This window comes from Salmo trutta, chromosome 19, assembly GCF_901001165.1.
Source record: "Salmo trutta chromosome 19, fSalTru1.1, whole genome shotgun sequence".
Taxonomy (NCBI): domain Eukaryota; kingdom Metazoa; phylum Chordata; class Actinopteri; order Salmoniformes; family Salmonidae; genus Salmo; species Salmo trutta.
This window is the reverse complement of record NC_042975.1, coordinates 641547-668866: the sequence shown is the minus strand read 5'-3', so window position 1 is coordinate 668866 and position 27320 is coordinate 641547. Positions and strand designations below refer to the sequence as shown.

The window sequence follows — 27320 nt, the reverse complement described above, 5'->3', positions numbered from 1 at the left end:
CACCAAAGCCCCATATACTACCCACCATTGCGACCTGTACGCTCTCGTTGGCTGGCCCTCGCTTCATATTCGTAGCCAAACCCACTGGCTCCAGGTCATCTATAAGTCTCAGCTAGGTAAAGCTCCGCCGTATCTCAGTTCACTGATCACCATAACAACACCCACCCGTAGCACGCGCTCCAGCAGGTATATCTCACTGGTCATCCCCAAAGCCAACACCTCCTTTGGCCGCCTTTCCTTCCAGTTCTCTGCTGCCAATGACTGGAACGAACTGCAAAAATCACTGAAGCTGGAGACTCATCCTCACTAGCTTTAAGGATCTGCGGTCAGAGCAGCTTACAGATCATTGCACCTGTACACAGCCAATCTGTAAATAGCCAGGTCACAGTTGTAAATGAGAACTTGTTCTCAACTGGCCACCTGGTTAAATAAAGGACTTGTTCTCAACTAGCCTACCTGGTTAAATAAAGGACTTGTTCTCAACTAGCCTACCTGGTTAAATAAAGGTGGAATAAAAACTCCAGTGTATATTTGGCGTTGTGTTTTATTTATCCAGAAATTTGACAGGAATTTTGAGAAGATGGTGATTGACTCCGGGGGTTGAATACTGATCAAGATATACTGTATTAGTGTTTAATTTTCCTATTACTATATATTTTTTTACAATAGCTAGCATTTGGGTATTTTGTGTAGATCGTTGACAAAAAAAAAAAGACAAATCCATTTTAAACCCACTTCGTAACACAACTAAATGTGGAAAAAGTCAATGGGTGTGAATACTTTGTGAAGGCACTCGAAGTACCTAACACACACACACACACACACACACACACACACACACACACACACACACACACACACGCACACACACGCACACACCACACACACACGCGCGCACACCCACACCACACACCACACGCACACACCACGCACACACCACGCACACACACACGCACACACACACGCACACGCACACACCACACGCACACAGCACACACGCACACCACACACGTGCGCACACCCACACCACACGTTGAGTTCCTGCCGCATTACATTCCAGACACACGGCAGATCTAAGGTTGCGGTCCAAACACTTGAAAGACAAACCCTCTCCCCTCAAATTAAGTGGACACTTCAGATGATGTATCATGACGCCTGATGAGTGTACACTTGCAGGGCGAGGGGATGAGGGAGTAAGGAAGTCATTTTTAAATGGACCGCCCATGCCCGGAAATGTTTCACTCGTTCGTCCCGCGATGATTGTGTTTTCAGCCAGCGGTAGCTTGTGGGTGCTTTATATGCTCTACAGTCAACTATGATTGTATGTCTACTTATATTAAATATATCATTATACACCTACTGTATGATAGCTAGCAAATTAATTCGCTAACTAACGTTAGCCTGCCTACTGTATGATAGCTAGCAAATTAATTAGCTAACTAACGTTAGCCGGCCTACTGTATGATAGCTAGCAAATTAATTCGCTAACTAACGTTAGCCTGCCTACTGTATGATAGCTAGCAAATTAATTAGCTAACTAACGTTAGCCTGCCTACTGTATGATAGCTAGCAAATTAATTCGCTAACTAACGTTAGCCTGCCTACTGTATGATAGCTAGCAAATTAATTAGCTAACTAACGTTAGCCTACCTACTGTATGATAGCTAGCAAATTAATTAGCTAACTAACGTTAGCCGGCCTACTGTATGATAGCTAGCAAATTAATTAGCTAACTAACGTTAGTCTACCTACTGTATGATAGCTAGCAAATTAATTAGCTAACTAACGTTAGCCTACCTACTGTATGATAGTTAGTAAATTAATTAGCTAACTAACGTTAGCCTACCTACTGTATGATAGCTAGTAAATTAATTAGCTAACTAACGTTAGCCTGCCTACTGTATGATAGCTAGTAAATTAATTAGCTAACTAACGTTAGCCTGCCTACTGTATGATAGCTAGTAAATTAATTAGCTAACTAACGTTAGCCTGCCTAGCTGTCATGTGCATTAGTAGCACAATTTCTAACTTATTTGCGTTAGTTTTTACTTCCACTTGTATGATGACTTCTCCATTGATGTTGTTTTTACGTTTCGTGGACTTTCTTAGCGGATGTACAATCGTGGTGAATTGAATTATGGGGAGTTTCAGGCCCGTAGTGAACATAATTATACCTGGATAAGTCTTTAAAGCCTGGATAAGTGTTTAACATATCAACTAACCACATCATACAGTATGATATAACAATCTGATGCCCGACTGTCCAATCCATGACGTGGCACACAGCCATTGGTGCCTTTTCATCTAGGTCAGGCAGGAACTGGACTAAAACGCCAGTGATGTAATGGGTGGTTACCTAGGGAACCATTTGGCGTGCTCCACCCAGGGGTCGTCACCTGACTCCCAGCACCTCAGACCCCCGTCACAGCAGAAACACTTCACGTCGTCATTACGCCCTGCAACACACACACACACACACACCATCATCATTACACCCTGCAACACACACACACACACCATCATTACACCCTGCAACACACACACACACACCATCATTACATCCTGCAACACACACACACACCATCATTACACCCTGCAACACACACACACACACACACCATCATTACACCCTGCAACACACACACACACACACACCATCATTACACCCTGCAACACACACACACACACCATCATCATTACATCCTGTAACACACACACACACACACCATCATTACACCCTGCAACACACACACACACACACACACCATCATCATCACACCCTGCAACACACACACACACACACCATCATTACGTCCTGTAACAAACACACACACACCATCATTAGGCCCTGCAACACACACACACACCATCATTACACCCTGCAACACACACACACACACACACACCTCATTACGCCCTGCAACACACACACACACAATCATCATCATCATTACACCCTGCAACACACACACACACACACCATCATCATTACATCCTGTAACACACACACACACACCATCATTACACCCTGCAACACACACACACACACACACCTCATTACATCCTGTAACACACACACACACAATCATCATCATTACACCCTGCAACACACACACACACACACACACACACACACACACACACCCTCATCATTACATCCTGTAACACACACACACACACACCATCATCATCACACCCTGCAACACACACACACACACACACCATCATTACGCCCTGCAACACACACACACACACCATCATTACACCCTGCAACACACACACACACACACCATCATTACACCCTGCAACACACACACACACACACACACCATCATTACACCCTGCAACACACACACACACACACACACACACACACCATCATTACGCCCTGCAACACAATAATAATAATAAATAATAATAATAAAATACACTGCTCAAAAAAATTAAGGGAACACTTAAACAACACAATGTAACTCCAAGTCAATCACACTTCTGTGAAATCAAACTGTCCACTTAGGAAGCAACACTGATTGACAATAAATTTCACATGCTGTTGTGCAAATGGAATAGACAACAGGTGGAATTATAGGCAATTAGCAAGACACCCCCAATAAAGGAGTGGTTCTGCAGGTGGGGACCACAGACCACTTCTCAGTTCCTATGCTTCATGGCTGATGTTTTGGTCACTTTTGAATGCTGGTGGTGCTTTCACTCTAGTGGTAGCATGAGACGGAGTCTACAACCCACACAAGTGGCTCAGGTAGTGCAGCTCATCCAGGATGGCACATCAATGTGAGCTGTGGCAAGAAGGTTTGCTGTGTCTGTCAGCATAGTGTCCAGAGCATGGAGGAGCTACCAGGAGACAGGCCAGTACATCAGGAGATGTGGAGGAGGCCGTAGGAGGGCAACAACCCAGCAGCAGGACCGCTACCTCCGCCTTTGTGCAAGGAGGAGCAGGAGGAGCACTGCCAGAGCCCTGCAAAATGACCTCCAGCAGGCCACAAATGTGCATGTGTCTGCTCAAACGGTCAGAAACAGACTCCATGAGGGTGGTATGAGGACCCGACGTCCACAGGTGGGGGTTGTGCTTACAGCCCAACACCGTGCAGGACGTTTGGCATTTGCCAGAGAACACCAAGATTGGCAAATTCGCCACTGGCGCCCTGTGCTCTTCACAAAGCAGGTTCACACTGAGCACATGTGACAGACGTGACAGAGTCTGGAGACGCCGTGGAGAACGTTCTGCTGCCTGCAACATCCTCCAGCATGACCAGTTTGGCGGTGGGTCAGTCATGGTGTGGGGTGGCATTTCTTTGGGGGGCCTCACAGCCCTCCATGTGCTCGCCAGAGGTAGCCTGACTGCCATTAGGTACCGAGATGAGATCCTCAGACCCCTTGTGAGACCATATGCTGGTGCGGTTGGCCCTGGGTTCCTCCTAATGCAAGACAATGCTAGACCTCATGTGGCTAGAGTGTGTCAGCAGTTCCTGCAAGCGGAAGGCATTGATGCTATGGACTGGCCCACCCGTTCCCCAGACCTGAATCCAATTGAGCACATCTGGGACTTGTTTTAAGGACATTACATCAAAGTTGGATCAGCCTGTAGTGTGCTTTTCCACTTTCATTTTGAGTGTGACTCCAAATCCAGACCTCCATGGGTTGATAAATTGGATTTCCATTGATTATTTTTGTGTGATTTTGTTGTCAGCACATTCAACTATGTAAAGAAAAAAGTATTTAATAAGATTATTTCATTCATTCAGATCTAGGATGTGTTATTTTAGTGTTCCCTTTATTTTAATTGACCAGTATATAAACTCTCTTACCAACATAGTAGAACCCTGCCTTGGCCAGCTGGTCGGGGCGTACAGGGATACGTAAAGGCCAGTGGACGAAGGTCAGCAACCGCTCCTCACGCTGCTGCATGGCTGGGTTAGACACGTTACTGAGACCTGGGGCTTCTGCCCCGGGGGGCTGAGAGGTGCCTGCTACCCCCCCTACCACCCCGGCTAGGGAGACGTTGTCGGCCCGGTCTCCTCTGACGAAGTGACAGTTGGGGTAATGTCTCTGGTGCTCTGATACGGCCCGATCCCCTGGCTCCCAGTTACTGAGCTACAGGAACAGAGAGGACACAGTAATCGATCCCCTGGCTCCCAGTTACTGAGCTACAGGAACAGAGAGGACACAGTAATCAATCCCCTGGCTCCCAGTTACTGAGCTACAGGAACAGAGAGGAGACAGTAATCAATCACCTGGCTCCCAGTTACTGAGCTACAGGAACAGAGAGGACACAGTAATCAATCACCTGGCTCCCAGTTACTGAGCTACAGGAACAGAGAGGACACAGTAATCAATCACCTGGCTCCCAGTTACTGAGCTACAGGAACAGAGAGGAGACCGTAATCAATCACCTGACTCCCAGTTACTGAGCTACAGGAACAGAGAGGAGACAGTAATCAATCCCCTGGCTCCCAGTTACTGAGCTACAGGAACAGAGAGGACACAGTAATCAATCACCTGGCTCCCAGTTACTGAGCTACAGGAACAGAGAGGACACAGTAATCAATCCCCTGGCTTCCAGTTACTGAGCTACAGGAACAGAGAGGAGACCGTAATCAATCACCTGGCTCCCAGTTACTGAGCTACAGGAACAGAGAGGACACAGTAATCAATCACCTGGCTCCCAGTTACTGAGCTACAGGAACAGAGGACACAGTAATCAATCCCCTGGCTTCCAGTTACTGAGCTACAGGAACAGAGAGGAGACAGTAATCAATCACCTGGCTCCCAGTTACTGAGCTACAGGAACAGAGAGGACACAGTAATCAATCCCCTGGCTTCCAGTTACTGAGCTACAGGAACAGAGAGGAGACCGTAATCAATCACCTGGCTTCCAGTTACTGAGCTACAGGAACAGAGAGGACACAGTAATCAATCACCTGGCTTCCAGTTACTGAGCTACAGGAACAGAGAGGAGACAGTAATCAATCACCTGGCTCCCAGTTACTGAGCTACAGGAACAGAGAGGACACAGTAATCAATCACCTGGCTCCCAGTTACTGAGCTACAGGAACAGAGAGGAGACAGTAATCAATCACCTGGCTTCCAGTTACTGAGTTACAGGAACAGAGAGGAGACCGTAATCAATCACCTGGCTCCCAGTTACTGAGCTACAGGAACAGAGAGGAGACCGTAATCAATCACCTGGCTCCCAGTTACTGAGCTACAGGAACAGAGAGGAGACCGTAATCAATCACCTGGCTCCCAGTTACTGAGCTACAGGAACAGAGAGGAGACAGTAATCAATCACCTGACTCCCAGTTACTGAGCTACAGGAACAGAGAGGAGACCGTAATCAATCACCTGGCTCCCAGTTACTGAGCTACAGGAACAGAGCCATGCAGAACATCAATTCATCTAAAAATGAGGCTTTGTTTGCAGAGATTAACCTCTTCACTATAGGGGGCAGTATTTTCACGGCCGGATGAAAAACGTACCCAAATTTAACGGCCTACTACTCGGGCCCAGGAACTAGAATATGCATATTATTAGTAGATTTGGATAGAAAACACTCTAAAGTTTCTAAAACTGTTTGAATGGCGTCTGTGATTATAACAGAACTCATATGGCAGGCAAAAACCTGAGAAAAATCCGAACAGGAAGTTTGACCTCAGATGGCTATAGTCATTTCAAATGAAGTTCTATCTAAAATACAGTGTCTGTGATGTCATATTGCACTTCCTAAGGCTTCCACTAGATGTCAAGTGGTCATTGCCTTACCTCGCGCGCGCTCACGAAGGATTAGCCATTTTTCTTTTGTAATGAATCTGCTATTGTCCGGTTGGAATATTATCGCAATTCTACGATTATAACACCCTAAAAATTGATTGTGAACATGGTTTGACATGTTACTACAAACGCTCTGGGAACTTTATAAGTTTTCGTCGACGGTGGAAAGATGCATTTTGGAATGGTGATCTGGACGTGCCATCAAAACGGATTTATTTCGCCATAAATTATGGACTTTATCGAACAAATGAACATTTCTTGTGGAAGTGGGAGACCTTCCGAGTGCATTCAGCCGAAGATCAGCAAAGGTAAGATCATATTTTTAACATATTTCAGCGTTTTGTGGATGCCATGGCTGGACGGCTAACTGAATAGCATGGTGCTCAGTACTCAGAATATTGAACAATGTGCTTTCTACGTAAAGTTATTTTGAAATCTGACACAGCGGGTGCATAAAAGAGTACTGTATCTATAATTCTTAAAATAATTGTTATGTATTTTGTCAACGTTTATGATGAGTATTTTTGTAAATTCACCAGAAATTTTGGGGTGAATACATTTTCTGAACGTCACGCGCCAATGTAAAATGGTTTTTTTGGATATAAATATGAACTTGATGGAACAAAAAATGCATGTATTGTCTAACATAATGTCCTAGGAGTGTTGTCTGATGAAGATCGTCAAAGGTTAGTGCTTCATTTTAGCTGGTTTTGTGCTTTTGGACGGCAAGGCTTGCTTTGAAAATGGCCGTCCTTGCTAAGAAAATGGCTGTGTTGTTGTTTTTTGCTGTGGTTGTATCCTGACATAATCTAATGTTTTGCTTTCGCTGTAAAGCCTTTTTGAAATCGGACAACGTGGTTGGATTCAGGAGAGGTTTATCTTTCAAATGGTGTAAAACAGTCATATGTTTGAGAAAATTGAATTGCGGTATTTTAGTTGTTTTTGTATTTCGCGCCATGCGATCCCATTGGCTGTTGGCTAGGGGTTCCGCTAGAAGTTAACACAATATGAACAAAAACATGTATGATGTGTAACTATTTGTCATTTTAACATATTGTTTATGGTTGCAAATGCCACCGCAATTCAAGGGCGACCTGTATATTACCTGTCCTCCACAGGTGAAGCAGGCCACGCGGTCTCCCTGCCCCAGGTAATAGAAGCCAGCCTTAGCCAGCTCAGAGGGGGTGATGATGGACAGGGTCCAGGAGTGGAAGGAGTCCAGACGGTCCTGCTCTCTCCTCATACTGGGGTTGTGACAGGTAGGGGGTCTCTGGTGGGACCTACAGAAATGTTCCAGCACAAATTTCAGGGTTAACAGTCAATAATAACGTAGAAACATCCAGCCAATAAGAGCCTCTCGTCTGTCCTTACATGTCCTCTATTCCTCTGGAGCTCAGCGGGCTGGAGGGGGGCGGGGCAGAGAACCCCATATTCAAATACCCAACAGGCTCCTCCCCCGGCACCGGGTTGGGGGCAGGATTAAGGGCGGAGACAGGGAGGGGGGCTGGGCCAGGGCCTGACACCTGGGGGAGAGAACACACGTTATTTAAAATTCATTTTCACAACCATCAACATCATCACCACCATCAAGGGTGCATCTCACAGCTAAGGCCAGGCGACGCAAGAACCAATGTTTGCGTGCCAATGTCATCGCCTGTGTCGTTGACTGACAGATTGTTAAAACATATGTGGTTAGATACTTAAAATCCCCATCCAGGTGTTTTCAGGTGTCAGCATCATCGTCACCACAGTCATCATCACCACCGCCACCACCGTCACCGCCGTCACCACCATCACCACCACCGTCACCACCGTCACCACCGTCACCGTCACCACCGTCACCATCACCACCGCCACCGTCACCACCATCGCCACCGTCATCATTGATCATAATCTGCTGCTGGACAAACTTGTGTCCAAATTTAGTGAAAGATCCCTAAATCTTTCTCAGATTATTATCAATCCTACACGGTAGGACTCCAAACACCCAGAAAAGGCTACTCTCCTCGATGTTATCCTCACCAATAATCCTGATAGGTATCAGTCTGGTGTTTTCTGTAATGACCTTAGTGATCACTGTTTTACAGCCTGTGTTCATAATGGCTGCTCAGTGGAACGACCTGTCTTGATTTGTCATAGAAGCTTGCTAAAAACTTTAATGAGCAAGGCTTCCTTCATGAACTAGCCTCTGTAAATTGGTATAGAATCAGCTTGATCCCCTCTGTCGAAGACGCTTGGACCTTCGTTTTTGATATTTTCAGTGGTATTGTGAACAAACACGCCCCCATAAAGAAAATGAGAATTTAAAAACCGGTTCAGCCCCTGGTTCGACCATGACCTTGCAGAGTTACTCCACCTCAAGAATTGCATTTGGCGAAAGGCTCGGCACACACATACTCAGGCTGACTGGCTCTCGTTCAGGCAAATGAGAAATGAGTGGACTCAGGCTATCCGGAAGGCCAAAGTTAGTTACTTTAAGGAGAAGTTCTCTCTCTGTGGGTCTAACCTCATGAAGTTCTGGAAAACAGTTAAAGACCTGGAGAATAAACCCTCCTCCTCACAGCTGCCCATGTCCCTTAAAGTTGATGATGTGGTTGTTATTGACAAGAAGCACATGGCCGAGCTCTTTAATCACCACTTCATTAAGTCAGGATTCATATTTGACTCAGCCATGGCTCCTTGCCTGTCCAACATTTCCTCATCTCCCTTCTGCGACTATCCCCGATGCTTCTCCCTCTTTTCCCCCCCTGCCCCGCTACAAAGTTTCTCCCTGCAGGCGGTCACTGAGTCTGAGGTGCTAAAGGAGCTCCTGAAACTTGACCCACAAAAAACATCTAGGTCAGATGGTTTAGACCCTTAAGGTTGCTGCCTCTAGCATCACCTATACTGCCTGTCACCGAGGGAGTACCCCAAGGCTCGATCCTAGGCCCCACGCTCTTCTCAATTTACATCAACACAGCTCAGACAGAAGGAAGCTCTCTCATCCATTTATATGCAGATGATACAGTCTTATACTCAGCTGGCCCCTCCCTGGATTTTGTGCTAGCTTAGTGTCCAACAAGCTTTCTCTACCCTTAACCTTGTTCTGAATACCTCCAAAACAAAGGTTTTGGAGGTATGTGGTCATGTGGTTTGGTAAGGTCAAAGGTCATGTGGTTTGGTAAGAAGAATACCCCTCTCCCCACAGGTGTGATTACTACCTCTGAGGGTAGCAAATCGTTTAGAAACGGAAAGCTGTCAGTATAGTGATGCAGGTCTTTAGATGTTGTACACATGAAAATGTGTCATTCCAAAACTTTATCTGCAATATTATATTCCGTTTAGTGCAACTCGAGCCGTTTCCCTGCTGCTACAGGTAACTGCCAAAATAAAGGAAATACCAACAAAGCATCCTAATAGGGTTTTGGGGGCAACACGAGCCGCCAAAACAGCTTCAATGCGACTCGGCATAGATTCTACAAGTGTCTGGAGCTTCCTGTGAGTAAGCACCCCATGCTTTCAATATACTTTGTATCCCTCATTTATTCATGGGTTTCTTTTATTTTGTCAGTTACCTGTAGAATGGACAGAGTGGTATCGCTGGACTGGTAACAAAATGGAATAACGTTGAGGAGGAAGTTCGGAATGACACCATTTCATGTGTTCAACATCTAAAAGACCTGCATCACTATACTGACAGCTTTCCGTTTCTAAAACGGACATTACTGGGTGTTTTCGGAGCATCTTAATGTTGTTTTCCGGGCCCCCATACCACACAACAAGGATAAGGAAGTGATTTGCTGTTTGGGGTAAGTTTCTCAAAAACATGTGAAATCACAAAAAAAAGGTGTCTATCACATTCCATAAAAATGTGGTTGTAAAATAGAAAACTTCTCCTTTAAGGTTCCCCATTAGCTGCTGCCAAGGCAAAACTTATCCTTTAAGGTTCCCCATTAGCTGCAGCCAAGGCAAAACTTCTCCTTTAAGGTTCCCCATTAGCTGCAGCCAAGGCAAAACTTCTCCTTTAAGGTTCCCCATTAGCTGCTGCCAAGGCAAAACTTCTCCTTTAATAAACACAAATCCCAATGATCACCATTATCATCATCATCAATACCATCAACATTATCATCATCACCATGATGGTTAAAAGGGTTGAGATTACAGGGTTGTGTAACAGTATGTGTTTCCGGGACTGTAATACTGATCCTATGAAGTAAGTGGGGGATGGTCCAGGTTGTGTTGAGGGTCAAAGTCCTTGAGATGTCCATTTTAGTTTGTTTAGTTCATGAATTTGTATGTTTTTTGTCTTTCTGTCATTAATTATTTTCCTATCGCAGTGCATTTTCTTGTACGTGAAACAAAATTTGTAAAAATCATAAAAATAAATAAATCACTCTCACCACAACCACCATCATCAGTTTTTCCATCACCATCCCAACAGGAAGTAGTATCTCACCGGTATGACAGGGGCGCTGCGTAGCGGAGAGAAGGCAGAGTGTGAGGAGGAGAGGAGGTTGGCTGTGGAGGGGAGAGTCTGGATGAAGGAGCAGGATGGGGACAGCTGTCTGTGTCTCTCTGTTGGACAGTCCCCTGTCTGCCAGCCCTCCGCCGTCACATTACACCTGGAGCAGGAACAAATCCATTAAGTCCACGTTCTGTACATTACATTTACGTCATTTAGCAGACGCTCTTATCCAGAGCGACTTACAAATTGGTGCATTCACCTAATAATATCATTACCGTGGAAATAACACGCAACTATGCCTTGTCCTTTTGCAGAGTTCATTTTTACGTTAGGGTTAGGTCTATATTTATGGACCCAGTCGTTCTATATGTTCCAAAGCCATGCTCGCTGGCAACGTTCTTGTCCCTTGCTTGCTAGCTAGCCAACTAGCTATGGCTAACACAGTCACGACCTCTGCAGCCAGACTAACAGCAAAGTAGCTACATTTCCGTTTGTTTAAGCTGCCCGATTTTGCCTGGCATAGCTAGAAAAGGTTGCCTTCTCGTCAGGACACTCGACACTGTTCATTACGAGGAGATCACATTGCATATCAAACACTATGCTAGAGCTAGCAAAATAAACAAAAAAATATATAAAACACAACGTGATAAGTATTTAATGAGCAGAAATAAAAGATCCCAGAAATGTTGCATACAATGAAAAATATTATTTCTCAAATTTTGTACACAAATTTGTTTACATCCCTGTTAGTGAGCATTTCTCCTTCACCAAGATAATCCATCCACCTGACATGACAGGTATGGCTTATGAAGAATCTGATTAAACAGCATGATGTTACAATAGTCTATGTGCAGGGGGGCTAGGGTCAGTCTGTTATATCTGGTGTAATTCTCCTGTCTTATTTGGTGTCCTGTGTGAATTGAAGTATGCTCTCTCCCGGAGGACCTGAGCCCTAGGACCATGCCTCAGGACTACCTGGCCTGATGACTCCTTGCTGTCCCCAGTCCACCTGGCTGTGCTGCTGCTCCAGTTACAACTGTTCTGCCTACGGCTATGGAACACTGACCTGTTCACCGGACGTGCTACCTTGTCCTGGACCTGCTGTTTTCGACTCTCTCCCTCTACCGCACCACCTGCTGTCTCGACCTATGAATGCTCGGCTATGAAAAGCCAAATTACATTTACTCCTAAAAAGGTACTGACCTTAAGAGGACTGGCCAGCCCTCAGAGCCTGGTTCCTCTCTAGGTTTCTTCCTAGGTTCCTGCCTATCTAGGGAGTTTTTCCTAGCCACTGTGCATCTACATCTGCATTGCTTGCTGTTTGGGGTTTTAGGCTGGGTATCTGCTGATGTAACAAGGGCTTTAAAAATGCATTTGACTGATTGACGATCATTACACAGGCGCACCTTGTGCTGGGGACAAAAGGCCACTAAAATGTGCAGTTGTGTCACACAACACAATGCCACAGATGTCACAGGTTTTGAGGGAGTGTGCAGTTGACATGCTTATTGCAGGAATGTCCACCAGAGCTGTTGCAAGATCATTTAATGTTCATTTGTCTACCATAAGCCGCCTCCAACGTCATTTTAGAGAATTTGACAGTACGTCCAACTGCCCTCAAAACAGCAGAACATGTGTAACCACGCCAATCCAAGACCTACATCCGGTTTCTTCACCTACGGGATCGCCTGAGACCAGCCACCAGGACAGCTGATGAAACTGTGGGATCATCTGAGACCAGCCACCTGGACAGCTGATGAAACTGTGGGATCATCTGAGACCAGCCCCCGTCTCAGGGAAGCTCATCTGCTCGCTGTCCTTCAACGTCGTAACCGAATTCAGTGGGCAAATGCTCACCTTCGATGGCCACTGGCACGCTGGAGAAGCTCTTTACAGATGAACCCGGTTTCATCAGACGGTGTGTACGGGCAGATGGCAGACGGTGTGTGCGGGCAGATGGCAGACGGCGTGTGCGGGCAGATGGCAGACGGCGTGTGCGGGCAGATGGCAGACTGCGTGTGCGGGCAGATGGCAGACGGCGTGTGCGGGCAGATGGCAGACGGCGTGTGCGGGCAGATGGCAGACGGCGTGTGCGGGCAGATGGCAGACGGCGTGTGCGGGCAGATGGCAGACGGCGTGTGCGGGCAGATGACAGACGGCGTGTGCGGGCAGATGGCAGACGGTGTGTGCGGGCAGATGGCAGACGGCGTGTGCGGGCAGATGGCATGTGCGGCTTGCTGATATATTTATTATGGATCCCCATTAGTTCCTGCCTCATCCCTCTCAACCATACAATTTTTCAATTCCTCATCAATCCACAGGGATCAACAGTTTTTACTGTCATTTTCTTAATGGATGGATGCTTATTAGTAACTGGAATAAGCAATTTCATAAATGTGTCCAGTGCAGCGTCTGTTTGCTCCTCATTACACACCACAGACCAACAAATATTATTTACATCATCAACATATGAATCACTACAAAACTTATTCTATGACCTCTTATACACTATATTAGGCCCAGCCTTTGGAACTGTGGTTTTCATAGATATGGCTACTATATTGTGATCACTACATCCTATGGATTTGGATACTGCTTTAAAGCACATTTCTGCAGCATTAGTAAAGATGTGATCAATACATGTTGATGATTTAATTCCTCTGCTGTTTGTAACTACCCTGGTAGGTTGACTGATAACCTGAACCAGGTTGCAGGCACTGGTTACAGCTTGAAGCTTTCTCTTGAGTAGGCAGCTTGATGAAAGCCAGTCAATATTTAAATCACCCAGAAAATATACCTCTCTGTTGATATCACATACATTATCAAGCATTTCACACGTTATCCAGATACTGACTGTTAGCACTTGGTGGTCTATAGCAGCTTCCCACCAGAATGGGCTTTAGGTGAGGCAGATGAACCTGTAGCCATATTACTTCAACAGTATTTAACATGTGTTATCTAAGTGAGTTTCAGAGATAGTCAGAATATGAATGTCATCTGCTACAAGCAAGTTACTGACTTCAAAGACCTTGCGGCAGGCAGCCTAGTGGTTAGAGCAGGTAGCCTAGTGGTTAGAGCATAGAGGCGGCAGGTAGCCTAGTGGTTAGATCGTTGGGCCAGTAACCAGCAGGTAGCCTAGTGGTTAGAGCGTTGGGCCAGTAACCAGCAGGTAGCCTAGTGGTTAGAGCGTTGGACCAGTAACCAGCAGGTAGCCTAGTGGTTAAAGCGTTGGGCCAGTAACCAGCAGGTAGCCTAGTGGTTAGAGCGTTGGGCCAGTAACCAGCAGGTAGCCTAGTGGTTAGAGCGTTGGGCCAGTAACCGAAAGGTTGCTGGATCGAAAGCCCCGAGCTGACAAAGTAAAAATCTGTTGTTCTGCTCGGGTGCCGAAGACGTGGATGTCGATTAAGGCAGCCCCCCGCACCTCTCTGATTCAGAGGCGGAAGACACATTTCAGTTGAAGGCATTCAGTTGTACAACTGACTAGGTATCCCCCTTCCAGGCTGCATATGTTAATATGGGATATTTTTAGCACTTTTCTGGGTTGTTTGATTGTTTTTAATGCTTTACTGGGAAGCTTATCAGAAGTAGACATGCTCATGTTATTTATATTGGAGCTGATAGTGCAGGGTGAGCTGCATAAAGTGGTCTTCCTACTAGGACACACCGCCTCAGTGTTAACAGTGGTCTTCCTATAGGACACACCACCTCAGTGTTAACAGTGGTCTTCCTACTAGGGCACACCACCTCAGTGTTAACAGTGGTCTTCCTATAGGACACACCACCTCAGTGTTAACAGTGGTCTTCCTACTAGGGCACACCACCTCAGTGTTAACAGTGGTCTTCCTACTAGGACACACCACCTCAGTGTTAACAGTGGTCTTCCTACTAGGACACACCACCTCAGTGTTAACAGTGGTCTTCCTACTAGGACACACCACCTCAGTGTTAACAGTATAACTCTGGTTCATAGGCTCATGATTACTGCATACAATAGCTGTAGGATTAACAGAAGTATTCAGGGCAGTTAGGGGGGACATAAGTTAAGTTACTTACATAGTGTCTGCCAACGCCCCAAGGATAATGTACATTTGATGCAGAATTCTGACGACTCATTGTCACAATGGTAGGGATCAACTGAGCTGGTAAGTAATTGACCGAACTTCTGGTTACTCACCACGGACTGGCAGAAAACTTTCTTTCCTTTAGCGAGCCCGACGTGAATGATATACTGCTTCCCCGGGAACGGGACCAGATCACCGTCATTTCCGTGAAGAGAAGACAGAGAAAAAGGGACCAGAGGGCGGGCTGCCATTTTTGGAAAATAATATCTTATGCTTCACGGAGTCGTGGCTGAACGACGACATTATCAACATACAGCTGGCTGGTTATATTCGTAGGCGATCGAATAAACCCCCACTTCCCTCCATTCTGCTAGCAAACTTGCTATCTTTGCAAAATAAAATTGACGAGTTAAGCGGAAGATTAAACTACCAACGGGACATTAACAAAACGAACATCTTATGCTTCAAGAAGTCGTGGCTGAACGACGACAATATCAACATACATGGTTATATGATGTACCGGCAGGATAGTACAGCGGCGTCTGGTAAGACAAGGGGCGGCGTACTATGCATTTTGTAAATAACAGCTGGTGCACGATATCTAAGGAAGTCTCGAGCTATTGCTCGCCAGAGGAAGAGTATCTCATGATAAGCTGTAGATCACACTACTGACCGAGAGAGTTTTCATCTGTATTTTTCCTAGCTGTCTACATACCACTAAAGACTGATGCTGGCACAAAGACGGCATTGAATGAGCTGTATTTCACCATACCAAATAGGAAAACGCTCACCCAGAGGTGGCGCTCCGAGAAGCAGGGGACTTTAATGCAGGGAAACTTAAATCAGTTTTACCAAATTTCTATCAGAACGTTAAATGTGCAACCACAGGGGAAAAAAAACCTCTGGACCACATTTACTCCACACACAGAGACGCATACAAAGCTCTCCCTCGCTCTCCATTTGGCAAATCTGAACATAATTCTATCCTCCTGATTCCTGCTTACAAACAATAATTGAAGCAGGAAGAACCAGTGACTCGATCAATAAAAAAGTGATGCTAAGCTGCATGACTGTTTTGCAAGCACAGACTGGAATATGTTCCGGGATCCTCCGATGGCATTGGCTTTATCAATAAGTGCATCGATGACGTCGTCCCCACAGTGACTGTACGTACATACCCCAACCAGAAGCCATGGATTACAGGCAACATCCGCACTGAGCTAAAGGCTAGAGCTGCCGCTTTCAAGGAGCGAGACTCTAACCCAAAATCCCGCTTCCGACGAACGATCAAACAGGCAAAGGGTCAATACAGGACTAAGATCGAATCGTACTACACCAGGTCTGACACTAGACGGATGTGGCAGGGCTTGCAAACCATTACAGACTACAAAGGGAAGCACAGCCAAGAGCTGCCCAGTGACACGAGCCTACCAGACGAGCTAAAATACTTCTACGCTCGCTTCGAGGCAAATAAGACTGAAACATGCATGAGAGCACCAGCTGTTCCAGAAGACTGTGTGATCACGCTCTCCGCAGCAGATGTGAGTAAGTCCTTTAAACAGGTCAACATTCACAAGGCCGCAGGGCCAGACGGATGACCAGGACGTGTACTGCGAGCATGCGCTGACCAACTGGCAAGTGTTTTCACTGACATTTTCAACCTCTCTGTCTGAGTCTGTAATACCAACATGTTTTAAGCAGACCACCATAGTCCCTGTGCCCAAGAACACTAACGTAATCTGCCTAAATAACTACAGACCCATAACACTCACGTCTGTAGCCATGAAGTGCTTTGAAAGGCTGGTCATGGCTCACATCAACACCATTATCCCAGAAACCCTAGACCCACTCCAATTTGCATACAGCCCTAACAGATCCACAGATGATGCAATCTCTATTGCACTCCACACTGCCCTTTCCCACCTGGACAAAAGGAACACCTATGTGAGAATACTATTCATTGACTACAGCTCAGCGTTCAACACCATAGTACCCTCAAAGCTCATCAATAAGCTAAGGACCCTTGGACTAAACACCTCCCTCTGCAACTGGATCCTGGACTTCCTGACGGGCCGCCCCCAGGTGGTAAGGGTAGGTAACAACATATCAGCCACGCTGATCCTCAACACGGGGGCCCCTCAGGGGTGCGTGCTCAGTCCCCTCCAGTACTCCCTGTTCACTCATGACTACATAGCCAGGCACGACTCCAACACCATCATTAAGTTTGCCGATGACACACCAGTGGAAGGCCTGATCACCAACATGACGAGACAGCCTATAGGGAGGTCAGAGACCTGGCCGTGTGGTGCCAGGACAACAACCTCTCCCTCAATGTGAGCAAGACAAAGGAGCTGATCATGGACTACAGCAAACGGAGGGTCGAACACGCCCCCATTCTCATCGACAGGGCTGCAGTGGAGCAGGTTGAGAGCGTCAAGTTCCTTGGTGTCCACTTCACCAACAAACTATCATGGTCCAAGCACACCAAGACAGTCATGAAGAGGGCACGACAAAACCTATCCCCCCTCAGGAGACTGAAAAGATTTGGCATGGGTCCTCAGATCCTCAAAAGGTTCTACAGCTGCGCCATCGAAAGCATCCTGACTGGTTGCATCACTGCCTGGTATGGCAACTGCTCAGCCTCCGACCACTTGGCACTATAGAGGGTAGTGCGTACGGTCCAGTACATCACTGGGGCCAAGCTTCCTGCCATCCAGGACCTCTATACCAGGCGGTGTCAGAGGAAGGCCCTAAAAATTGTCAAGACTCCAGCCACCCTAGTCAGACTGTTCTCTCTGCTACCGCACGGCAAGCGGTACCGGAGCGCCAAGTCTGGGTCCATGAGGCTTCTAAACAGCTTCTACCCCCAAGCCATAAGACTCCTGAACATCTAATCAAATGGCTACCCAGACTATTTGCATTGCCCCCACCCTTTAACACCGCTGTTATCATCTATGTATAGTCACTTTAATAACTCTACCTACATGGACATATTACCTAAACTAACCGGTGCCCCCTCACATTGACTGTGTACCGGTAGCCCCCTGTGTATTGTCTTGCTATTGTTATTTTACTGCTGCTCTTTAATTACTTGTTCATTTTATTTCTTATTCTTACTTTTATTTTTTTTAAACTGCATTGTTGGTTCGCGGCTCGTAAGTAAGCATTTCACTGTAAGGTGAACAACCTGTTGTATTCGGCGCATGTGACTAATAAAATTTGATTTCATTTGATTTTTCATCGCAGCCTTGAAATGCGTGGACAGAGGCCAGGAGCCAAGATGATTTGGATGGACTCTGTCCTTCCTGGAGAGTATCTTCTGTTTCCAGAAGGTGTCAAAGTTATCAATAAAAGTGACTCCAGCAGAGCTACAGTAGTCTTTTAGCCAGGTGTGTAACACCAGCAGAGCTACAGTAGTCTTTTAACCAGGTGTGTAACACCAGCAGAGCTACAGTAGTCTTTTAGCCAGGTGTGTAATACCAGCAGAGCTACAGTAGTCTTTTAGCCAGGTGTAATACCAGCAGAGCTACAGTAGTCTTTCAGCCAGGTGTGTAATACCAGAGCTACAGTAGTCTTTTAGCCAGGTGTGTATTACCAGCAGAGCTACAGTAGTCTTTTAGCCAGGTGTGTATAACCAGCAGAGCTACAGTAGTCTTTTAGCCAGGTGTGTAATACCAGAGCTACAGTAGTCTTTTAACCAGGTGTGTAACACCAGCAGAGCTACAGTAGTCTTTTAGCCAGGTGTGTAATACCAGAGCTACAGTAGTCTTTTAGCCAGGTGTGTAACACCAGCAGAGCTACAGTAGTCTTTTAGCCAGGTGTGTAATACCAGCAGAGCTACAGTAGTCTTTTAGCCAGGTGTGTAATACCAGAGCTACATTAGTCTTTTAACCAGGTGTGTAATACCAGCAGAGCTACAGTAGTCTTTTAGCCAGGTGTGTAACACCAGCAGAGCTACAGTAGTCTTTTAGCCAGGTGTGTAACACCAGCAGAGCTACAGTAGTCTTTTAGCCAGGTGTGTAATACCAGAGCTACAGTAGTCTTTTAGCCAGGTGTGTAACACCAGCAGAGCTACAGTAGTCTTTTAGCCAGGTGTGTAACACCAGCAGAGCTACAGTAGTCTTTTAGCCAGGTGGTAACACCAGCAGAGCTACAGTAGTCTTTTAGCCAGGTGTGTAATACCAGAGCTACAGTAGTCTTTTAGCCAGGTGTGTAACACCAGCAGAGCTACAGTAGTCTTTTAGCCAGGTGTGTAATACCAGAGCTACAGTAGTCTTTTAGCCAGGTGTGTAATACCAGAGCTACAGTAGTCTTTAAGCCAGGTGTGTAATACCAGCAGAGCTACAGTAGTCTTTTAGCCAGGTGTGTAATACCAGAGCTACAGTAGTCTTTTAGCCAGGTGTGTAACACCAGCAGAGCTACAGTAGTCTTTTAGCCAGGTGTAACACCAGCAGAGCTACAGTAGTCTTTTAGCCAGGTGTAATACCAGCAGAGCTACAGTAGTCTTTTAGCCAGGTGTGTAATACCAGAGCTACAGTAGTCTTTTAGCCAGGTGTGTAATACCAGAGCTACAGTAGTCTTTTAGCCAGGTGTAATACCAGCAGAGCTACAGTAGTCTTTTAGCCAGGTGTGTAATACCAGCAGAGCTACAGTAGTCTTTTAGCCAGGTGTGTAACACCAGCAGAGCTACAGTAGTCTTTTAGCCAGGTGTGTAACACCAGCAGAGCTACAGTAGTCTTTTAGCCAGGTGTGTAATACCAGCAGAGCTACAGTAGTCTTTTAGCCAGGTGTGTAATACCAGAGCTACAGTAGTCTTTTAGCCAGGTGTGTATTACCAGCAGAGCTACAGTAGTCTTTTAGCCAGGTGTGTAATACCAGCAGAGCTACAGTAGTCTTTTAGCCAGGTGTGTAACACCAGCAGAGCTACAGTAGTCTTTTAGCCAGGTGTAACACCAGCAGAGCTACAGTAGTCTTTTAGCCAGGTGTGTAATACCAGCAGAGCTACAGTAGTCTTTTAGCCAGGTGTGTAATACCAGAGCTACAGTAGTCTTTTAGCCAGGTGTGTAACACCAGCAGAGCTACAGTAGTCTTTTAGCCAGGTGTGTAATACCAGCAGAGCTACAGTAGTCTTTTAGCCAGGTGTAATACCAGCAGAGCTACAGTAGTCTTTTAGCCAGGTGTGTAACACCAGCAGAGCTACAGTAGTCTTTTAGCCAGGTGTGTAACACCAGCAGAGCTACAGTAGTCTTTTAGCCAGGTGTGTAATACCAGCAGAGCTACAGTAGTCTTTTAGCCAGGTGTGTAATACCAGCAGAGCTACAGTAGTCTTTTAGCCAGGTGTGTAATACCAGCAGAGCTACAGTAGTCTTTTAGCCAGGTGTGTAATACCAGAGCTACAGTAGTCTTTTAGCCAGGTGTGTAATACCAGCAGAGCTACAGTAGTCTTTTAGCCAGGTGTGTAATACCAGCAGAGCTACAGTAGTCTTTTAGCCAGGTGTGTAATACCAGCAGAGCTACAGTAGTCTTTTAGCCAGGTGTGTAATACCAGAGCTACAGTAGTCTTTTAGCCAGGTGTGTAACACCAGCAGAGCTACAGTAGTCTTTTAGCCAGGTGTGTAATACCAGAGCTACAGTAGTCTTTTAGCCAGGTGTGTAATACCAGCAGAGCTACAGTAGTCTTTTAGCCAGGTGTGTAATACCAGCAGAGCTACAGTAGTCTTTTAACCAGGTGTGTAACACCAGCAGAGCTACAGTAGTCTTTTAGCCAGGTGTGTAATACCAGCAGAGCTACAGTAGTCTTTTAGCCAGGTGTAATACCAGCAGAGCTACAGTAGTCTTTTAGCCAGGTGTGTAATACCAGAGCTACAGTAGTCTTTTAGCCAGGTGTGTAATACCAGCAGAGCTACAGTAGTCTTTTAGCCAGGTGTGTAATACCAGCAGAGCTACAGTAGTCTTTTAACCAGGTGTGTAACACCAGCAGAGCTACAGTAGTCTTTTAGCCAGGTGTGTAATACCAGCAGAGCTACAGTAGTCTTTTAGCCAGGTGTAATACCAGCAGAGCTACAGTAGTCTTTTAGCCAGGTGTGTAATGCCAGTAGCCTGCTGAAATGTTCACACCTGCGGGGATGGAACTGGACCTGAAATTACTGGCCATTGTTTGGAGTATTTTAATGCTAAAATCAGTTCCTTAAAACCAATTTTTCATATGTTCCCAGCTAGCCCTCCTGACGTCATTTGACCCCACATGGACTACGACAGTCGGAAGCAGCCTTGTGATGTCCTGTACTCGTGCTCCTGGGTAGCACAGGGTTTTTGCCTTGGGAACCGAGATGTTTCTCACCACAGAGCTGCCTATGATGACAGCTGGTGATGTTGAATCGACTGGTCTCTCAGGCAGCCTCACGGTCGGTTGAGGCTGGGAGCTCCGAGGATCTGAACCCGAGGTAGAAAGCCACCGGAGAGGGAGACAGAACAGAGGACGAAGACATAAGTACCTTCGGATTCGATCTTGAATGGGAAGCCCCCAAGGAAGAAGGTGCTGGAACCTCTGGATCCAGGGCGGCAAAGCTGTTTCTGGTCTGTGTCAGGTCCGGGCTCAACATCTCCAAGGACACCCCCGTTGCCAGAGGACACTTTCTTCGACTTCGTTGGGTCGAGGCCAGCTCCATTCTCCAGGGAAGGGGTAGACCCCTTCAGGGATGGAACCCTGCTGAGCACCGGCCAGTCGGCTGTGGAGAGCCGACATGGCGGCGAAAATTCCACCAGACCAGAGCGGCATCCGGCTACTGGGGTGGAAGAAAAAGAAAAAGTAGGCGGGCGTGGACTCCCCGGTAACTTGTGTAGGTTTGCTACTTGCTTGCTTAGAGTAGCCACTTCGCCACCCTGTAGTCCTCTGCAAGCAAGCAGTTGCTACATTGAAAATCAGTGCGGTCCACATTGTCCTGGAACAAAGCAAACACAGCTCCTGCAGTGCTGGAAACGTTGAATAGCGACCTCCATTTGAGACCTCTGAGCCAGTCAGGCTAGCTGGGCTTCCATGTCTCTCCCCCTATGGGGAATCTGGCAGGATCCCGGGACAGACAGCAGCTCTCGCAGCAACTAACCCCAACAGAGCCGCAGGATCCAAAATAAAATAAAAGTATATAAAAACAGTAAACCAAGGTCTCTCGTTCAGCTTTCAGCGTTTTAACAGCGGTCAACAACATTCAGTGTACTTAGTTGCTATCAAACCTGCCAATATGCCAACCGAATTAAAAACTACCAGTTGCTAAAAACAGCTGGTCGAAGTACATGTGGGAGGATTTGACAGCATAGCGCCACTTGCGTCATGACTGCAACAGTAGGGACCAGAGAAATGTTCATCACTCACGGCGTGATGTCATCAGATGCTCCAAAAAAAACATGTCTCTGCAAAATCAAAGTCAGCTAATTATCTAGCTAGCTAAGTTTTTCTTAATTGAACCTGCGTTGACAATGTATCCAATTTCAGTTTGTGTGGTTGCTGGTTTAGCTTTCTGTGCTTTCTGCACCCTGTCTCCAACGCCAGTATAGAACCATCACCTACCTGAAACACTGCACCCGGTCTCCATCACCAGTATAGAACCATCACCTACCTGAAACACTGCACCCTGTCTCCAACGCCAGTATAGAACCATCACCTACCTGCACCCTGTCTCCATCACCAGTATAGAACCATCACCTACCTGCACCCTGTCTCCAACACCAGTATAGAACCATCACCTACCTGAAACACTGCACCCTGTCTCCAACACCAGTATAGAACCATCACCTACCTGAAACACTGCACCCGGTCTCCATCACCAGTATAGAACCATCACCTACCTGCACCCTGTCTCCAACACCAGTATAGAACCATCACCTACCTGCACCCTGTCTCCAACACCAGTATAGAACCATCACCTACCTGCACCCTGTCTCCAACACCAGTATAGAACCATCACCTACCTGCACCCTGTCTCCAACACCAGTATAGAACCATCACCTACCTGCACCCTGTCTCCATCACCAGTATAGAACCATCACCTACCTGAAACACTGCACCCTGTCTCCAACACCAGTATAGAACCATCCTGCCCTGGCCAGGCTGCGCTCCGTTACCCCCAATGATGGAAACCGAGCGAAGGTGGAGATACGGAACAGTTCTGAGGGGAAAATAAAAATAACTTTACAATGGTTAATAATAATCAACAACATTATCTCTATTGCACTTTCTAACAATACATTTTTCTTTATTTTTACTATTTTCTATATTGTAGAATAGTGAAGACATCAAAACTATGAAATAGCACATATGGAATCATGTAGTTACCAAAACAATTGTTAAACAAATCAAAATATATTTTAGATTCTTTGAAGTAGCCACCCTTTGCCTCGATGACAGGTTTGCACACTCTTGACATTGTCAACCAGCTTCACCTGGTATGCTTTTCCAACAGTCTTGAAGGAGTTCCCACATATGCTGAGCACTTGTTGGCTGCTTTTCCTTCACTCTGCGGTCCAACTCATCCCAAATTTTATAAATTGGGTTGAGGTCGGGTGATTGTGGAGGCCAGGTCATTTGATGCAGCGCTCCATCACTCTCCTTCTTGGTCAAATAGCCTTTACACAGCCTGGAGGTGTGTTGGGTGATTGTCCTGTTGAAAAACAAATGATAGTCCCACTAAGTCCAAACCAGATAGGATGGCGTATCGCTGCAGAATGCTGTGGTAGCCATGCTGGTTAAGTGTGCCTTGAATTCTAAAATAAATCACAGACAGTGTCACCAGCAAAGCACCATCACACCTCCTCCTCCATGCTTCACAGTGGGAACCACAGATGTGGAGATCATCTGCGTCTCACAAAAGACACAGTGATTGGAACCAATCAAGTTTCTTCTTCTTACTGGTGTCCTTTAGTAGTGGTTTTTTTGCAGCATTTCGACCATGAAGGCCTGAGGTGCAGTTAACTCTAATGAACTTATCCTCTGCAGCAGAGGTAACTCTGGGTCTTCCTTTCCTGTGGCGGTCCTCATGAGGCTGGTAACTCTAATGAACTTATCCTCTGCAGCAGAGGTAACGCTGGGTCTTCCTTTCCTGTGGCGGTCCTCATGAGGCTGGTAACTCTGGGTCTTCCTTTCCTGTGGCGGTCCTCATGAGGCTGGTAACTCTAATGAACTTATCCTCTGCAGCAGAGGTAACTCTGGGTCTTCCTTTCCTGTGGCGGTCCTCATGAGGCTGGTAACTCGGTCTTTCCTGTGGCGGTCCTCATGAGAGACAGTTTCATCATAGCACTTGATAGTTTTTGGAACTTCACTTGAAGAAACTTTCAAAGTTCTTGACATTTTGCATATTGACTGACCTTCATGTGTTAAAGTAATGGTGGACTGTTGTTTCTCATTGCTTATTTGAGCTGTTCTTGCCATAATATGGACTTGGTATTTTACCAAATAGGGCTATCTTCTGTATACCACCCCTACCTTGTCACAACACATCTGATTGGCTGAAGAAGGAACAACATTCCACAAATGTACTTTTAACTTGGCACACTTGTTAATTGAAATATGCAGTGTTCCTTACTGAGTTCCCTGAATTCCTATCGGATCTTGTAGTCATAGCAGATAATATTCTAATTTTTGGTGACTTTAACATTCACATGGAAAAGTCCACAGACCCACTCCAAAAGGCTTTCGGAGCCATCATCGACTCAGTGGGTTTTGTCCAACATGTCTCTGGACCTACTCACTGCCACAGTCATACTCTGGACCTAGTTTTGTCCCATGGAATAAATGTTGTGGATCTTAATGTTTTTCCACATAATCCTGGATTATCGGACCACCCTTTTATTGCGTTTACAATTGCAACAAATAATCTGCTCAGATCCCAACCAAGGAGCATTAAAAGTCGTGCTATAAATTCTCACACAACCCAAAGATTCCTTGATGCCCTTCCAGACTCCCTCTGCCTACCCAAGGACGTCAGAGGACAAGAATCAGTTAACCACCTAACCGAGGAACTCAATTTAACCTTGCGCAATACCCTAGATGCAGTTGCACCCCTAAAAATTAAAAACATCTGTCATAAGAAACTAGCTCCCTGGTATACAGAAAATACACGAACTCTGAAGCAAGCTTCCAGAAAATTGGAACGGAAATGGCGCCACACTAAACTGGAAGTCTTCCGACTAGCTTGGAAAGACAGTACCGTGCAGTATCGAAGAGCCCTCACTGCTGCACGATCATCCTATTTTTCCAACTTAATTGAGGAAAATAAGAACAATCCGAAATTTCTTTTTGACACTGTCGCAAAGTTAACTAAAAAGCAGCATTCGCAAATGGAGGATGGCTTTCACTTCAGCAGTAATAAATTTATGAACTTCTTTGAGGAAAAGATCATGATCATTAGAAAGCAAATTACGGACTCCTCTTTAAATCTGGGTATTCCTCCAGGGCTCCATTGTCCTGAGTCTGCACAACTCTGCCAGGACCTAGGATCAAGGGAGATACTAAAGTGTTTTAGTACTATATCTCTTGACATAATGATGAAAATAATCATGGCCTCCAAACCCTCAAGCTGCATACTGGACCCTATTCCAACTAAACTACTGAAAGAGCTGCTTCCTGTGCTTGGCCCTCCTATGTTGAACATAATAAACGGCTCTCTATCCACCGGATGTGTACCAAGCTCACTAAAAGTGGCAGTAATAAAGCCTCTCTTGAAAAAGCCGAATCTTGACCCAGAAATTATAAAAAACTATCGGCCTATATCGAATCTTCCATTCCTCTCAAAAATTTTAGAAAAAGTTGTTGCGCAGCAACTCACTGCCTTCCTGGAGACAAACAATGTATACGAAAGGCTTCAGTCTGGTTTTAGACCCCATCATAGCACTGAGACTGCACTTGTGAAGGTGGTAAATGACCTTTTAATGACGTCAGACCGAGGCTCTGCATCTGTCCTCATGCTCCTAGATCTTAGTGCCGCTTTTGATACCATCGATCACCACATTCTTTTGGAGAGATTGGAAACCCAAATTGGTCTACATGGACCAGTTCTGGCCTGGTTTAGATCTTATCTGTCGGAAAGATATAAGTTTGTCTCTGTGAATGGTTCGTCCTCTGACAAATCAATTGTAAATTTCGGTGTTCCTCAAGGTTCCGTTCTAGGACCACTATTGTTTTCACTATATATTTTACCTCTTGGGGATGTCATTCGAAAACATAATGTTAAATTTCACTGCTATGCGGACGACACACAGCTGTACATTTCAATGAAACATGGTGAAGCCCCAAAATTGCCCTCGCTAGAAGCCTGTGTTTCAGACATAAGGAAGTGGATGGCTGCACATTTTCTACTTTTAAACTCGGACAAAACAGAGATGCTTGTCCTAGGTCCCAAGAAACAAAGAGATCTTCTGTTGAATCTGACAATTAATCTGGATGGTTGTACAGTCGTCTCAAATAAAACTGTGAAGGACCTCGGCGTTACTCTGGACCCTGATCTCTCTTTTGAAAAACATATCAAGACTGCTTCAAGGACAGCTTTTTTCCATCTACGTAACATTGCAAAAATCAGAAACTTTCTGTCCAAAAATGACGCAGAAAAATTAATCCATGCTTTTGTTACTTCTAGGCTCGACTACTGCAATGCTCTACTTTCCGGCTACCCGGATAAAGCACTAAACAAACTTCAGTTAGTGCTAAATACGGCTGCTAGAATCCTGACTAGAACCAATCAATTTGATCATATTACTCCAGTGCTAGCCTCCCTACACTGGCTTCCTGTTAAGGCAAGGGCTGATTTCAAGGTTTTACTGCTAACCTACAAAGCATTACATGGGCTTGCTCCTACCTATCTTTCCGATTTGATCCTGCCGTACATACCTACACGTACGCTACGGTCACAAGACGCAGGCCTCCTAATTGTCCCTAGAATTTCTAAGCAAACGGCTGGAGGTAGGGCTTTCTCCTATAGAGCTCCATTTTTATGGAATGGTCTGCCTACCCATGTGAGAGACGCAGACTCAGTCTCAAC

General features: G+C 45.9%; 1 protein-coding gene and 1 long non-coding RNA gene across 3 annotated transcripts in view; both read right to left on the bottom strand.

Moving 5' to 3' along the window:
- Positions 1-27320, bottom strand: part of LOC115153797 (inhibitor of apoptosis protein) — a 57617-nt gene that overhangs the window by 20326 nt on the left and 9971 nt on the right. For both annotated transcript variants that reach the window (XM_029699383.1, XM_029699384.1), the window contains exons 3-8: positions 23342-23456; positions 11225-11390; positions 8161-8312; positions 7895-8069; positions 4827-5112; positions 2357-2456 (exon numbers count right to left, since the gene is read on the bottom strand). In XM_029699383.1, the coding sequence (XP_029555243.1) occupies positions 2357-2456; positions 4827-5112; positions 7895-8069; positions 8161-8312; positions 11225-11390; positions 23342-23456 (994 nt within the window). The remainder of the gene's footprint in view (positions 1-2356; positions 2457-4826; positions 5113-7894; positions 8070-8160; positions 8313-11224; positions 11391-23341; positions 23457-27320) is intronic.
- On the bottom strand, positions 22157-23045 carry LOC115153799 (uncharacterized). Its single transcript, XR_003867759.1, has 2 exons — positions 22998-23045; positions 22157-22907 (listed from the first exon to the last, which is right to left on the bottom strand). It is a non-coding gene; the product is annotated as an uncharacterized LOC115153799 (long non-coding RNA).